Genomic DNA, 17,391 nt, shown 5'->3' with positions numbered 1-17,391 from the left:
TGGGCAGAGGCAAATTTGATGCCTCTATGTGGATATTTTGACAAACACATGGAGCAAGGTAATCCAGTTTGTGCAATCTCCCAGATTTTGACCTCCATGTGTTCATATCTGAAGGAAGGAGCAGATGTTTTCTATTAGTTTTATTTTATTTGATTCCATTTAAGTAGCTCCTTATAAAACAATTTACAGCAGTTTAACAATAAAATTATCAGCAGAAATAACATATATAATTATCTTGATTCATTTCAAGATAGATGACCTTAATTGGGAGAATGACAGGGGAGAGCCACCATGTTTTCTAACTTGATATTTTCATGGCTTTTGATACCATTGACCACAACCCTTCTGAAACCAACTTAGTGGGAGTGGTATTGGAGGCACTGTTTTGCAGTGCTCCTGATACTATCTGAAGGATTGGTTTCACAGAATAGCATTAGGTGCCCCATGGCAGTACCATCTTTTACCCAATGTTGTTTACCTTGTATATGAACCATTTGGGACAAGGTGTCATCAGAATGCTGATGATATCCACCCCTACTTCATTGTAACATCTGAATTAGAAGAGGCTGTGCAAGTCCTGAACCAATGCCTAGACTTGGTGGTAGAATGGATGAGGGCCAATGAATTGCCTCTGATTCCTAGCAAGAAAGATGTGCTGTAGGTCAGTGGTTCCAGAGTCCAGCTAATTGGTCACTTGTGTGCTTTAGAAGGGGTTGTTCCCCCCTGAAAGAGCTGGTTTGGAGTCCGGGGGTGCTTCTGGATCTATCTTTGTTGCTAGAGGTCTAGGAGGTGACCTCAGTAGATAGGAATGCCAACTGGTAAGATAGATATTGTCAGTTCTGGATGGGAATCGCTTGAGTACTGTCATCCATTCACAGGTAACTTCCAGGCTGGATTACTGCAATGCACTCTACGTGGGGCTGCCCTTGAGGTTGGTCCAGAAGCTGCAGATGGTGCAAAATGCAGCGGCTCGACTGCTCACTGGGAGAGTATATTGCCAACACATTGATCTTCTATTGAAAGAATTGCACTGGCTGTCAATTAGCTGGCACAACTTCCTTGACCTAAACTAAAGCATGGATGGGGAACATTCTTCAGCCTGAGGGCTGTATTCTCATCTAGGAAAACTTATGAAGGTTACATGGGAGTGGTGGGTGGGGTTAGAGGCAATGGGTGTAAATTTTAACTTTGTAAGTAAGGTTCTTTTTCACACATGCCCACACACTGCTCTCTGTCCAGGGAAACAAGAGGCATTATCTGAGTTCAATGACACATTCCAACCAAGCAAAAATACAAAGGGTTCGAGCAGGGTGAGTCAGGGGGTGGCCTGGGGAGACCTCTGAGGGCCGAGCAGAGAAGTTTGGAGAGCCACATTCAACCCCTGGCTCTGAGGTCCACAGCTCTGTCCTCAAGGAAACACCAGGAGGGGCTTTAACAAAATCGCCAATAAGTTCTGAAGGTTTCTTTTTCTTTCTTTTTTAAAGACTTTTATCAGCCTTTAACTAGAACACTTTAAGGGTGTCAAGGATGGTAAATTCAGTGAGTAACCCTCAAATTCCAAGTTTCCTGAATCAGCAGAAAAAGATATGACAGCGCTGACCTGTAAATCCTTTTATCAGTTCATAGCCAGCAAGCTGTTAAGATAGAGAATTAAATGGGCTGCGGTTTCATCAGTTCTAGCACAACTCCTGATTTTTGATTGGAAGGATGTGAGGACAGCGAGCACATTCCAGTCTCCCTTGCATGGTCCCTGCACTTCTTTCTAAAGATGAAAATATAATGAGGGCCTGAAAGTTAATTAAACTTTCGCACAAGGACAGGGATGAGAAAATGAATCAAAAATGCTGTTGCAGTGCTCTGAGCAATATTCCCCTTTTTTATTATGACAGTGTACTGTACATATGGCTCTGGGACCTGCTGATGTTACACTGTTATTGCACAGTGTTTTATTGACAATAAAATTGCCAGGATGTCTTAGACATAAAAAGGTCAAATAAATATTACCCCCCTCCCTGTTTGTTACCTTCTCCTTATACATATACTGTACATATACAACTGAGTGCACATGCAGGGCCAATTCACACATGTACTGCTTGATGAACATGTGGCCCCCCAGATGCAGATGGATTCCAACTCCTAATGGCTCCAGCTAGGTTGTCCAGTGGTGGGAGATGAAGCCCAACAACAGCTGTAAGGCCACCTGTTTCCTTCCTCTCTATCATCTACCGTATTTTTCGCTCCATAAGACACACTTTTTACCCTCCCAAAAAGGAAGGGGGAAAGTCTGTGTGTCCTATGGAACGAATGTGAGAGCCAGAGCCCATGCAGAGCCAGAGCACACACAAAAGCCAGAGCCAGAGCCAGAGCCAGAACCACGCCTAGGACAATTCAAGAAAGCAACATATTTTTCTTTCTTGTTTTCCTCCTCTAAAAACTAGGTGTGTCCTATGGTCAGGTGTGTCCTATGGAGCGAAAAATACAGTATTGATCTATCTTTCTATCTTTAGTATGATTACAATTACATTGATATTTCACCTTTCCTTCAAGGTGGCAACATGGTTTTCCCCATTATATCTTCACGACAACCCTGTGAGGTAGGTTAGGCTGAGAGACAGTGATTAGCCCAAGTTCACTGAGTGAGCTTCATTGCAGTCCTACAGCACAATCCTAATCAAAACTGCTCAGAAATAAATCATATTGAATTCAATCCAGCTTGTTTCCAGCCAGGTAGGTGGGGATAGGATTGCATCACCTATGAATTATTATTTAACTGTTAAATGTGGCTGTATTTCATTCAACCTCGTAAGCCACCTTAGGAGCCGTTTTGTGGGAAATGTAGGATCGATGGAAAGGCAGAGGGAGAAAGGGAGTGAGAGGGTGTTGTTCATAGGCTCTCTGTGTAGGGCCCAAACTTTCAAATGTCTTTGCCAATACACCCTGGATAAAAGACTCAAGAGAAAGACTAATGATGGAAAAGTCATGTTTATTCAAATAGGACAATAGAGGTTCTGCCAAACAATAACCAGATTATTGCTGTTGGAATTGAATTAGTGTATGAGGGAAGCATCTGTGGCTCCCCAGCCAAGGATTGTCTCTCTGGTTTCTACTGGGAGGGAGCCCCATAAATCTGAACTCACCACACTGAAAGCTCTTCATTCACATGAGTTCTGCTTCTGGTCCATGGGAGAATGTGCCCCTCCCCGGCCCATCTCAGTGATTGGCTTCCGACATATGGGTTAAAGTTGTTCAGGGCTTTGTACAAGAACCTCAAACTGTGTTTGGTAGCAGATGGGAAGCCAGTGCAGGTGTTGGTGGTAGAATGTATTGGCAGTAAACTCTATGTGAAATTGAGGGGAAGACATCTTCACCTCAGGCAGCACAATGTCTTGATCTGGTCCTGGTGTCGGCTGATTCACTTTTATCTGGTGTGAAGGTTCATTTTTTTATTTTGTGTTATATTTTGAATTCTCTGCTTCTTCCATACAGAGCATCCAATGTCCCACTCCAGTGGTCCTTAAACTCTCCCTCCCTTGGTGAAACATTTAATTTTCCTCTTCAATCCTTTCAAGTTGCTTCCTCCTGTTCTGTCTTTTTAGCTCCTAATCTTTCTCACTCTGTTCAAGTCACTTCCTCTTGCTCTGCCTTTTGAGCTCTAATCATCTCCACTCACCAAATATGTTCTGTCCTGCTCACTTTCTGGATGCGACTTCCAGATTTTTACAATAATAGAACAGCCATGGCACACACCATTCACAGCTGCTGCTCCTGTCATTCTTCATAGACACAGAACAGACCACTTGAGTGAAGCTCAATTACCACAGTTTGGGAGTCCCTGTCCTACTCTTATATTATATCTAGCAAATAACTACCCAGTGCACCTACTAAACATTACCAGGTTATCTCAGGGATCATGAGAAAGATAGAACATTGACCTTTCACACAGTGTATATAAGATGTCCTAGCAAAGCCTGACAGTCTAATCAGACATTTTTGAATTTAGAAGCAGGTAGAGGATATAAATTAATTTTGCATGCATGTATGAGAAGCAAGAACTAACAGATAACAGAATCTTTTGGTCGGTGCGTGCCTGGGCTGGATTTCTCTGACATTGTTGAGGGGAAAGGTTCAATATCCTATTAACAGTTATCTCTGCTATCAGGCCTCTGAAGATTTCTAATCAGATGGTGTTTGCCTGCATGTTTTCTCTTTAGTTGCATTTCTTTAAAGCCTTAAATAGAACTTCATTGAAATATCTTACATGATACTTGGAGAATATAAGAAATTACCTGGATGTTATTTTGTGCACAAATTTATAAAGGGATAAATAATATAAATAATATTTTTAAAGAATGCAGAGAATTTTTTTTAAAAAAATGTACACATATTCATGCATCACATCTAACAGTCATCTAATAAATGACTGCTGCTTCGTGTATGGCAGAAGGAACAGCATTCCACAGAATAGAGACAAAGCGCTTTATATCATATAATATAAAGCGGATTGTGGTAGGGCTGTTAAGAAATTTAGCTTAGGGTTTGGTTTGTGTAAGGCCACAGCTCATGCTGAGTAATGGGGGGCGTGTGTATGCAAATTCCTTGGATCTGATTGGTTGGTGGGGCCCCTCTTAAAGCTGCGTCCACCATTTTCTGGTCACATTTTTGCCTGGCGTTTGAACTGTGTGTTTCTATCGGTTCCTGTCTGGCAAGAGAGCGTTCCTGGATTCCTGGAGTCTGGTTGTATCTGGCTTATTTAATTTGCTGATTTATTCAGCTTATTGCTTGCTTTTGATTTTTAGCTTTCATTTACTGCCTTATTTAGCTCCGTTTTGATTCTCCCCCTCCCCTCCCTCCCCACTCCCTTCCCCTACGGCTCGGCCTCGGCTGGGGGCGTTGGGAGTCCCCCCCCCCCGCACAGGCATCCCACTTTATTTAAAGGGTGCACCCCCCTTTAGATTCCTTTAAATTCTTTAAATTCCCCCCCCCCCGCTTGCCTTGGCTAGCCTGCTGTGGCTCTTGGTGGGCAAGGGGGCCTTGGTACCCTGAGGGAGCCTTGGCTCCTGGCTCCTTGCCTGGCCGTTTTCCTGCTGGGGCTGGGCTGGGCTGGGCTGGAGCCACGTGGGTGGTTAATAGGGCTGTTGCCGGCTGAGGAGCATTGAGGCTGCTTGCGCTCTGCTGGGGGCCTCTAATTTGGCTTATTGGGGGCTGTGGCGTTTGCCGCCCCCCCTGGGGTGCCTGCGGGGTGGGGGTGCATCATTGGGAGGGCGCCAGGCCGTTATTGTGCCTGGTTTGCACGTTGCGTCCGCCATTTTAATGCTTGCAACCCCCTTTGCTATTAAGCAGAGAGCTGCTGCTTGTGCATTGGGGGGAGCGGTTTGAGGGGGGTTGCTGGGTCTTTAGGACCTTGGGAGGGGGTCCCCTCACTTGATTCACCTGGGGGGCCTCTAGTTTTTGTGTCCTGTATAGCGTTTGTTTTCTGTTTGCATCTGTTTTAGCTGAGGAAAAATTTTTTCCTGGCTGCAGTTTATTTCGAGGCTTGAGTGCTTGCAGCCAGTTTCTGGGCGTTTGGCGCCATCTACTGGCCACGAGTTGTTACTACACCTACAAATTTAATTGCCTTTTCCCTCAGCCTATATTGAAGTCCCTTGAACAGGCTTTGACTTTATTGTGTTGCCTGACTAGCTTATTGGGTCATTTTAACTTATTGGTTTCCTTTAATTACTTGATTTAATTTATATCCTTTTATTTAGGAATCTTAATTGATTCAATTGGATTATAATTGGCTTTGACCTGCGTGGGCTTGCTTTGGTTAAGTGAAAGGAAAAAACTTTTACTCCTTGCCTTTAATTGGAGGCCTGAGTACTGCAGCCTACTTTAGGTTCTCTATGCCATCGGCTGGCCTCAAGGGGGTTATCGCACCTTGTTAGTTTTGATACTGTTCCTTCCCAATAGATAGGGAATACATTGCTTGGCCTGCGTTTTGGGTTTCTTGCATTGTTTAATTGGCTTAATTGATGTCCATTGTTTAATTCAATTTAATTTTAATTCACGTTAATTTAGTTTTCACGTATTCTGGGTAAGGATTCTATTTGGTTGCGTGGGTGGGAGTTTGGCTTTGGCCTGCGCATTTTCCCTCTCCCCCCTTTTAGGGGGGGGGGCCGGGGCGTGTGCCGGGGTCCGGCCTACACCAGCCTGCAATACAAGTCTAACTGATTTCCCTGGGGCCTTTCAGAGGCCTGGGTGTCCCCAAATATTTTGCAGTTAGTTTTGCAGATTGGTTGGGAAGGCTCCAATATTTGAGGGGTGGGGTGACGCCGCCTAGTGGTTAAAGTGGTAATACGCACCCCTGTGTGATTCCACGTGTGTTTGCTTGTTATTCCAAGTAGTTAATAGTTCAGGATGGCGGCCCACCCATCCACTTCAGGGAAATCTAAGAGGGTCATTAAGGGCGCTTCGCAGAAGCTGCGTTCGCCAGCCTCGCAGGCAGCGGGTCGCGTGGAAGCATTCATCGCTAGCATTGCTGGTGACCCACAGGCCCTGGCCCAGCTTGGATCTGGGCTTGATGCCTTATTACAGAACCCGGCCTCTCATCCTGCCGCCTCGACCTCTGCTGGTTTACCTCTGGAAGCAGGGCGGGAGGCGGCGACTACGGCCATGCCTCCAGACCGGCAAGGCCCAGACCCTCTTTCTGCCCCCTCTACCTCTGCAGGTATATCCCTGGACCCCGGGCAAGCTACGGTGGCGGCGTCGCAGCCTCTGTCCCCCATGGCGACCATTCTGGGACTGCCTGAGACCACCACGTCTGGGCCAGTTGACTCGTCGGATGACGACTTCGTGGGGCCTTCTGGTATTCTGATGCCGAATGCCTCTTCCACTCCTATGGTGGTGCCGGCGCCCCCTCCCGTCAAACGACGAAGTGAGGGGAAGCAGCCTCGGCGCACCAGGAGGGCGAGGCAGGCTAAGGGCAGAGTAAGTGGGCAAGGGCAGGGGGGGCGGACGGGGGCCTCCTCTAATGTTGTTGTTTCGCCCGTTGCTCCATCCCAGACTCTTGCCGTCGCCTCGCGGCGCGAGGGGCTTTCGTCGGCATCCGGCGAGGAAGCCCTCCCAGTGCCGGCTAGAGCGTCGAGTGGCGGAAAACGTCGTCACAAAAGTCGTTCCAGGAGGCGGGCAAAGAGGCGCAAGGACGATACCTCGGCTTCGACCACCTCAGGTTCGTCCTCTAGCTCCGAGGGTTCTGATCACTCTATGGGGTTGTACTGGGCTTACGGGGAAGTGGATTCTGGCCTTCCTCGTTGGGCCTGGGCTCGTCGAGCGAATTCGCATCGTGCTCGTTATGGAGCTGTTCAAGAATGTCTCGACGGAGAGTTGGTCCCGGAAACCACGGTTTCCACCAACAGTACTAGGGATATTATTCCGGGCAGTCACTTGTCCTCTAAATTGAGGTCTAGGATATTGGATGGTAAATATGTAGACATTTTTGATTTAGCTCCACCAGAGGAGGTGGTCCCTGAGCAAGAAAACGCCCTCGTTGGTACTAAGAAGAAAGGCAGGGGGAGAAAGGTGGAGCGGACTTTCGAGCGTTGGCTCGATTGTTATCAAGTTTTTTCCGGGGTAGTAGTAGCGGCATATCCCCGCAGGGCTCTACACCTTATCGTGTACCAGTCCATCGTAAGGTCAGCATATAACATGGCAGGGGAAGCGGCCGCAATTGCTTATGATGAAAGATTTCGCAGGCGGGCGTCAAAAATTGACACCGCCCGCTTTGACAGGAAAGACTTGGACCTTTGGACCACGTATGTGGCTCCGTCGGTTTCACGGAAACCCGCCGAGCAGCAAAGGGCTAAGACCCAGCCTTTTAAGGCGGCACCTAAATTGCGCTGCTGGGATTTCAATAAAGGAATGTGTCAGCGCCCGCGGTGTATTTATGCGCACACTTGTGACCGGTGTGGCGGTAGCCACCCGGCTGTTAACTGCTATGCGGGCCGGCGGCCCTTTCGTGGGGGTCGGGGAGGATTCAGGCAGGCGCCAAGGGGTTCCGCCCCTGCCCTCCCCGCTCCCCCCGCAGCTTCCACATCAAAGTGAATTGCTTCAGTTAGCTTTTTCTCCCATTAAGTTACCGGCCCTTAAACATTGGTTAGCCTCCTATCCCAATATTGAGGCGGCTGCATATCTTCGGGATGGTTTCTCCTTCGGGTTCCGGATTCCGATAGCTTCGGTTCCCCTGGCTAGGAATCCTAGGAACCAGAAGTCGGTGAGAGAGATGCACGAGGTCGCAAGGCGGAAGGTTAATAAAGAAATAGCCCTCCAGCGCATGGCTGGTCCTTTTGCGTCTCCGCCTTTTCCCAATCTGCACCTCTCTCCCTTGGGAATCGTCCCCAAGAAGGCTCCGGGTGAGTTTCGGCTCATTCATAATTTGTCTCACCCTAGGGACACGTCCGTGAACGACGTGATCCCTCCGGAGCTTTGTACGGTCAAATACGCTTCTCTCGACCAGGCAATTAAAATGATCAGAAAGTTTGGGCCGGGGGCCTTGTTGGCAAAATGTGATATCGAATCGGCTTTCCGATTATTACCAATTCATCCGCATGATTTTTGGTTGCTGGGCTTTCAGTTGGAAGGCGCCTATTATTTTGATAAGGCCATGCCAATGGGCTGCTCCGTAGCCTGTGCGGCCTTCGAGCGCTTATCGCAGGGTGAGAAGGCTGACATGAGGATGTGGCTGGTATTCCTGGAGGAATACAATGGGGTATCCTTGTGGCAGGATGTTTTAAACCTGCACAACGATTTCCAAGTGCACTCCGATGCGGCGGGTTCCCTGGGATTTGGTTTGTTTTGGAATGGCAGGTGGTGCGCACAAAGATGGCCCCCTGCTTGGCGGGACACTGAAATCACGCGGGATTTAACTTTTCTTGAGTTCTTTCCTATAGCAGTTGCAGTCCATATTTGGGTTGACGACTTCAAGGACCGCCGCGTATGCTTTTGGTCAGATAACCAGGCTGTGGTGACTGTCCTTGCGAAACAATCTTCTAAGTCAACTCGGGTATCGGCTCTGCTGCGGGCATTCGTGCTGCAGTGCCTGCGTTTTAACATTATTTTCTCTGCGCGTTTTGTCCCGGGCGTGGCCAACGATATAGCTGACGCTTTGTCACGATTTCAGATGGAGCGCTTCAGGTCCCTGGTTCCAGACGCACAACATCAGCCGGAGATTTTCCCGGATCGTCTTTGGAACCTTGGCAGCTGCTAGTCTTGCAGGGAGTAGCTGCTTCTGTTTCCCCCTCTACCCTGCGGGCTTATCAAAAAGCTTGGACTGACTTTTTAACTTTTCGCAGTCAGTCGCTCGCGGTGGAGGGAGCGGCCCGCCCCTCTTCTTCCCAGGTGCTTCAATATTTGGCACACCTGTTTCACCTGGGAAGGGCTGCCAGGACCATAAAGCTCCAGTCTGCGGCCATTTCATTTTTCTCGAAATTGTTTTTTTTTAATAGGGACCCTTGCGCCAAATTTGTGGTGCGTAAGGCCATGGAGGGATGGGGTAGGCTTTGTCCTCCCCGTTCCCCTACCAGGAACCCGATTTCTTTTGATCTTCTCACTAAAATGAGATTGAAGCTTAGGGTGGTGTGTTGGTCTAAATATGAGGCCCGTTTGTTTTCGGCCGCCTTCTCAGTGGCCTTTTTTGGCGCTTTGAGAATTGGTGAAATTGTAGGGGGTCAGATGCGTCAGGGGGTGCCAGGGGGTTTGCTACTCCAGGACATACGTCTGTCACCAACGGAATTGTTAATCACGATTCGGAGTTCCAAGACCGACCAGGCTGGTAAAGGAGCAGTAATGCGACTGCCTGCTACGGGGCAGACGGGCCCCTGCCCGGTTAAGGACGTAGCCAAATTCTTGGCGGAAAGGCCAGCTGGGGAGGGCCCCTTGTTTGTGCATCAGGATGGTAACCCGATGACTAGGCTGCAATTTACTAGAGTTATGAGGAAGGTGATAGCGGCATGCGGTTGCGTGGCCGCTAATTACGCTCCTCATTCCTTTCGCATTGGGGCCGCCACTACGGCGGCCCACTGGGGTATTTCGGTTGATGCTATTAAGGATTTGGGCAGGTGGAAATCTGCAGCGTATAGATCTTATGTTCGGAAGCGCTCCTAACTTTGTCGTTTGTTTTCCAATGTTTTCCCAGGGCTCGCGGACGTGCACATATGGATGGTGGGACATTCCATAGTCTATTGGGCAGGCCTTCGCGCTGGCCAAACGCCATTGGGTCCTCGACTTGGCCTTCCATCCAACATCCAAGTGACCTGGATGGGCAAGAGGGGCATGCGCTGGGGGGAGCTTCTCCCTTTGCTGCGGCGCAAAGCCCTCTTGCTCGGGTGCCCGTCCGCCCTGGTGATCCAGCTGGGAGAAAATGACATCCCCGCTGTGGACCCGTTATCTCTTCGCCTGGCTATCCTACGAGATTTGTTGGAGATAAGGACTTGGTTCCCTGATACCGTCGTTTTTTGGTCCCAAATGTTGCAGAGGATGCAATGGCGGGGTGATATTCCTCCTCTGGCTGGGGAAAGAGCTAGGAAGAGGGTTAACAGCGCAGCATCCAAACGGGTGTACGAAATCGGGGGGAGTTTGATTCGTCATCCCGCAATTAATGTTAGAGCCCCGCTTTTATATCGGGATGATGGGGTTCACTTATCCCCTGATGGGTATGACATTTGGCTGCGTGATGTGTCTGAGGGTTTAAAAAGTTGGTTAGGTCTCTGAGTGTTGGCGGCAAGCCAGGGCTGGCTTGATTGGCGGTTAGGCTTTTGGTTGGTTAATCGGTTGGTAGAGGGGGTGGCACACGGATGCCTACCCTCACCTCCGTTTGCTCCATATAGAAGTATTCCGTTAAAGGAATCTCGGGGCTTACACTCTTGTCCTTACCATCCCGCCATTGGCGGGAATGGTGGGCCCAATTTTAAGAGCAAGAGCCTTGAGGAACATTCTTGGTGAAGGTGAGGAGGGAATGACTGGGCGCAGCCACCTCCTCACTCCCAGGTATGTTTACTTGACTTCCATGCGGAAGTCGGAGCAGGAACTGTCCAAGCGGACAGTGGTGAGTCCTGTCCTATGGTGACAGCTGACGTGAGTCCTGCCACGTGGGCAGATGAGGTGAGTCCTGTCCAATGGTGACAGCTGATGTGAGTCCTGCCACGTGGGCAGATGAGGTGAGTCCTGTCCAATGGTGACAGCTGATGTGAGTCCTGCCACGTGGGGCAGATGAGGTGAGTCCTGTCCTAAGGGGACAGCTGATTGAGTCCTGTCCTGGATGGACAGATGGGGATAGTCCTTCTTTAGGAAGGACGAGTGAATAACCAAAAGCCTAAGCCAACACTCGGATTAAATTGTGTATTTAATAAAGTTGTGGCCCTAAATTATTTGCCAAAAACCAAACCATAATTCTGTTGTCAGTTGTGAGTTATTTAAGGTAATTTTCTGGGAAGCCTCGACACACAAAGCGCTTTATATCATATAATATAAAGCGGATTGTGGTAGGGCTGTTAAGAAATTTAGCTTAGGGTTTGGTTTGTGTAAGGCCACAGCTCATGCTGAGTAATGGGGGGCGTGTGTATGCAAATTCCTTGGATCTGATTGGTTGGTGGGGCCCCTCTTAAAGCTGCGTCCACCATTTTCTGGTCACATTTTTGCCTGGCGTTTGAACCCCTCCCACCCGCCCTTTCTTTCTTGCAGGTTAGCACGACATTGCTATTGCCTTCGGGGCCGCCTGTATTCAGGGGTCAGTAGGAATTTTTCCAATTGGCTGATTGGCTGTGCCTCTTGGTTTTCGCCTACTGCGCTAGCAAATTGTCACAACTTGTTAGGTTGGCGGTTAGGCTTTTGGTTGGTTAATCGGTTGGTAGAGGGGGTGGCACACGGATGCCTACCCTCACCTCCGTTTGCTCCATATAGAAGTATTCCGTTAAAGGAATCTCGGGGCTTACACTCTTGTCCTTACCATCCCGCCATTGGCGGGAATGGTGGGCCCAATTTTAAGAGCAAGAGCCTTGAGGAACATTCTTGGTGAAGGTGAGGAGGGAATGACTGGGCGCAGCCACCTCCTCACTCCCAGGTATGTTTACTTGACTTCCATGCGGAAGTCGGAGCAGGAACTGTCCAAGCGGACAGTGGTGAGTCCTGTCCTATGGTGACAGCTGACGTGAGTCCTGCCACGTGGGCAGATGAGGTGAGTCCTGTCCAATGGTGACAGCTGATGTGAGTCCTGCCACGTGGGCAGATGAGGTGAGTCCTGTCCAATGGTGACAGCTGATGTGAGTCCTGCCACGTGGGGCAGATGAGGTGAGTCCTGTCCTAAGGGGACAGCTGATTGAGTCCTGTCCTGGATGGACAGATGGGGATAGTCCTTCTTTAGGAAGGACGAGTGAATAACCAAAAGCCTAAGCCAACACTCGGATTAAATTGTGTATTTAATAAAGTTGTGGCCCTAAATTATTTGCCAAAAACCAAACCATAATTCTGTTGTCAGTTGTGAGTTATTTAAGGTAATTTTCTGGGAAGCCTCGACACACAACTGCAGAAAATGTCAATGCTCAGGTCATTTCCCTATTACATGCCCTATAAGATCCAGTGTAGTCAAATGTAATATAAGATAGGATAGATTGGAGTGTTGAACTAGGATTTAGGAGACCAGGGTTTAAATCCCCACTCAGCCATGAAGCTCACTGAATGACCTTGGGCCATTCACTGCCCCTCAGCCTAACCTACCTCACAGGATTGTTGGGGGGATTAAATGAGGAGAAGGAAAACTATGTAAACTACTCGGAACTCATTGGGAAATAAGCTGGGATATAAATGCATGACATAAATATATTCTGTAGGATGTGGCACCATGAATTCCCCGAGGTGATCTAAGAGATCTTATGGGCCAATTCACAGGGGGGGGGGTGGGCTTTCATCTAACCAGTTGCCCAGGGCTTTATGTGTTAACGTCAAGTTCAAAAAGAGTGTATTTTCCAACAAGTGCTTGAGTGACCTTTGATTTTGTATTACTGGCAGCCTTCTGTTCTATTTGCCTATGGCCCTATATTTAAGCAAAAGGATGTGCTTCCATACATAATCACCTGAGTTTCATTTGAATATTTCTCCCAAGATCATTGACTACTCTCGTTGTATGAGGTTTTCTGCTTCAAATTTAGTGCTGACTCCAGCAGAGCATAAAATAGATTTTAAGACAATAAAAAATGCACTGCCTTATTTCCCCAAGGCATGTACTATATGATGGTTCTTCAGCAAAACTAATTTTATAAGGAGAGACAAGCAACAAAGGTAATCTCCAAGTACAACAATTTATCTATTGTTTTCTAAGTTATTTTACTAAATATTGATTGACTCTCTTGCTTGGTAGGCTTTTGCCATACATGCTGCTGTGAAGTTGTGAGAGTATATATATATATATATATATATATATATATATATATATATATATATATACTGTATATATATATTCATACTTTTTTATTTGTAAGGGCTTAACAGACCATATTCATTCCTGTCATTCATTCCCCTTTAAATGTGGGGATGCTTCATCCAGTTGAAACCTACATGTCTACAAACACAGATTAAAGTCATTTCAGAATATGGGAATGACCCCAGTTGTTTCTAATGGGCCTGAGGTATTTGATCTCTATCTTAGTAATTAATGTGGCTCAGTAATGACTATGCCTGATTGCTACCTGGAGCACTATTTCTGTACTGGTGCACTCTGTGAGCAATCAATGACCAATGAATTGAGGATACATTGGGCTCAAAAAAGGTTAAAACACATTTAATGACATCATCCACATATCTGTTTTCACTTTTCTGGAGCTGTTCAAATAGCCCACTAGATTAACTCCCCATACCCTCATTACAGCCAGTTCCCGGCTGATTCCCCCCCCCCCCCTCATCTTGGATAAATATATTTTGTCATTTTCTTTGTGATTATTTGTTACACATCTACCCTTTTCTCCTACAAAGAACTTAGCTTGGGTGAAGGACCAAAGCTAAATGTTAGAGCAGCATTTCATGAAGATGGAGAAACTCTCCTATTTGAAAATTTTACAGAGAATCGTAGGATTATAGAAATCAAAGGGTCCTCTAGTCCAGCCCCCTGCAATGTAGGAATCTCAGTCAAAGCATCCATGACAGATGACCATCCAACCTCTGCTTTAAAACCCCCAGTGAAGGAGGCACCTTCTGAGGCAGCCTGTTCGATTGCCGAGCAGCTCTTACTATCAGAAAGTTCTTCCTGATGTTTAGTTGGACTCTCTTTTCATGTAACTTGAATCCATTAGTTTGAATCCTACCCTCCAGAGCAGGAGAAAACAAGCTTGTTCCATCTTTCATGTGGCAGTCCTTGGGATAGCTGAAGATGGCAGTGTTTGGTTGTCGGCATCCCTTTGTCACTGTTGTCAGGCATGACCTGCAGGTGCTGGGGGGTCGGTCCCCTTTGGCTTATGGGCACATGGGGTGACCAATGGGGCCAATGTTGGGCTCTTACACCCAAGGTCCACACAGCGGGGAGGGAGGAATCTTAGGAAACCTAGCTGTATGCGGCTGTTAACTTGCCCAGGTGATGGGGTAGAAATTTGTTGTTGTTTAGTCGTTTAGTAGTGTCTGACTCTTTATGACCCCATGGACCAGAGCACACCAGGAAATTACCCCATCTATTAATGAACACCTGCCTAGACTAAATTTGATTTGGTTACATTGGTTGAATCTGACTAGTTAATTTGCTTTGCAGATCCTAAAGTTGTTATATTTAATAAATACAACCTATTTGTCCACAATTGCTTGGAGGAGGGAGAAAGATTGTTTTCTGCTGCTCCAGAGAAGCGGACACGGAGCAATGGATTCAAACTTCAAGAAAGAAGATTCCACCTAAACATTAGGAAGAACTTCCTGACAGTAAGAGCTGTTCGGCAGTGGAATTTGCTACCAAGGAGTGTGGTGGAGTCTCCTTCTTTGGAGGTCTTTAAGCAGAGGCTTGACAGCCATATGTCAAGAATGCTTTGATGGTGTTTCCTGCTTGGCAGGGGGTTGGACTGGATGGCCCTTGTGATCTCTTCCAACTCTATGATTCTATGATTCTATTATTCTTCCTGATGTACAGTGGTACCTTGGATTACAGACGCTTCAGGTTACAGACGCTTCAGGTTACAGACTCTGCTAACCCAGAAATAGTACCTCGGGTTAAGAGCTTTGCTTCAGGATGAGAACAGAAGTTACGCAGCGGCGGCCTAGCGGCAGCAGGAGACCCCATTGGCTAAAGTGGTGCCTCAGGTTAAGAACAGTTTCAGGTTAAGAACGGATCTCCAGAACGAATTAAATTCTTAACCTGAGGTACCACTGTACTGGCAATATTGCAGCATTTGTTCTTACTTGAGCTTTGACACTCTAGTCACATCCCCAACCCGTCACTGGAGGCTGACGCAAGCCAAGGCGAGTGCAAGGATGCACCACAAAACACAAAACACACACAGGAATAATAAAGGAAAGACAATCCAAAATCTCAATAGCCCCTGAATTATTATTTTTTTAAAAAAACCAATAAAACATCTAAATTCTTTTGTGAAGAAAAAAGTGAACGAGGCCTTGATTTCTATTGACCCTTAAGAAGCAGCTTAAGCAGGTCAGGGAATGGAGTTTATGAAAAGTGACTGCAACAGATGCTGTGCTTCCAAAGGTGATTTATAGATAGCTCTCCAGTTAATGACTTAATTTACTCTGTATAAAGAGCAGGTCTCCAAAGCGCTCGCGGTCAGGTGGACATCCTCCCTTACTTCTTCGTTTGAGTAATTAAAAGCAAAGGAGAGAAGCGGATGTCAAAAACCTTGGAGCAAAGTGAAAGAAGTCACAGAGTTCCAATTCCCTTGGTGAAGAAGAGCAGGGGAAAGAAATGACTTGGTGTGACCCAATTTTGCATAGGGCTTGTTTCCTCCTGAAGCACTCTTCTTCTTTAGCATTTCCCACACATTTATAGTTAGCAGGGCTTATTTGTTCAGAGGTTTGCTGGCAAAAATTCCCTTTTCTGGCTATTTCCTTTTGATGTTTTGTTCTCCCTTTTTAAAGTAGTTCAGCAAACCAAAATAGTAGCAGCACAGGGGGTAAGGGGACAGGGGGCACACAAACAGAAAAGTCCATTTCAAGGGAGCAGAGTTATTTCATGTGTTGGATTTCTAAGGAAGAAATAACCGTGCATTTCACATCAGTGTTCCCATCCAAAACGTATTTTCTTTGAAGTCATGTTGTATTGTTGTTGTTTTTTAGTTGAAGACGCTTAATGTCTCAGTTGTTGATTATCTAGCAAACTTAAGGTAGTGCTATTCAAATGCAAGAAAAAAGTTATGTGTTCTGTTTTTGTCAATTTGTGTGTGTGTGTGTGTGTGTGTGTGTGTGAGAGAGAGAGAGAGAGAGAGAGAGAGAGAGAGAGAGAGAGAGAGAAAGAAAGAGAGAAAGAGAGAGAAATATTACCAAAATCAGAAAAGAGCTTGCAAATACATGCAAAGCATTAAAAAAATGTACACATGAATTCCAACCTAAGGCTTCAGCTGAAACCATTTGCCCTGTGAGGAGGAAGAAGAGGGTGAGTAAGGCAGACAGAGGAACTAAGTTAATTATATATACAGGTAATGACCAACTGGTGTGTGTCTGGAAGTGACCCAGCACATCTTGAAAAGGGCGCAACAGGAGTATAACAGGGGTGGGGTGTAACAGGGTGGGGCCCGTTTATACACCCAAAATGGTCGTTCAGCCCACAAAAACAGAACAAAACAAAAAGTCGAACCAGTTCATCTTGAATTTCTTCTCCTTTTTTCATTTTTAAAGGCTATCACTTTTCAAAGGCTCATGAAGAAAGGTTGAATGCCAGTGAACTGTTAGTGGTGCTTGCCAGCAGACAAAATACTATTGAAAAGCTTGTAGCTTGTAGACCTGCATAAATTCAGCTCTGACCTGGAAGAAGGCTTGGAGAACAAGAGTTTAGAGTGTTGGACTAGGACCTGGGAGACCAGTAATCAAGTCCCATCTCAGCCAGAAAGCTCACCAAGGTGACCCTGGGTGAGCACTCTGGCCTAACCCGTGGGAGAACCGTGGTTGGCAGCTTGAGCTCCTTGGAGAAAAGGTGGAATGCAAATCTTATAAATAAATATAGAAATACATAATTGCCTGCGTAGGAGCCTTTTCACAGGTACAATAGTGTCTGCCTACTCACATATGAACCCAGATGATTGGGTTCAATTTCAGGCTTATGACACAAAATCATACATGCCAATTAAAAAGCTTTTTCAAAACATATGCATGTGCAATTCATAAAAATACTTATCTGTAGACTTTTTTATGGGGATGGGGAAGGTGATGGAGAATTATGACCAC

General features: G+C 46.7%; 1 protein-coding gene across 1 annotated transcript; it reads left to right on the top strand.

Annotated features, from left to right (window-relative positions):
- Positions 1 to 5,990: 5,990 nt before the first annotated feature.
- Positions 5,991 to 12,493, top strand: LOC132592178 (uncharacterized). Its single transcript, XM_060275012.2, has 2 exons — positions 5,991 to 7,207; positions 10,169 to 12,493. Exons 1-2 carry the CDS (start codon positions 6,397 to 6,399, stop codon positions 10,741 to 10,743), a joined length of 1,386 nt encoding a protein of 461 aa, XP_060130995.2. The 5' UTR covers positions 5,991 to 6,396; the 3' UTR covers positions 10,744 to 12,493.
- The last annotated feature ends 4,898 nt before the right edge of the window (positions 12,494 to 17,391 follow it).

Source organism: Zootoca vivipara, chromosome 6, assembly GCF_965207765.1.
Source record: "Zootoca vivipara chromosome 6, rZooViv2.hap1.1, whole genome shotgun sequence".
NCBI lineage: Eukaryota > Metazoa > Chordata > Lepidosauria > Squamata > Lacertidae > Zootoca > Zootoca vivipara.
Note: the sequence above shows the minus strand (reverse complement) of the source record. Positions and strands in the feature narration are given on the sequence as shown.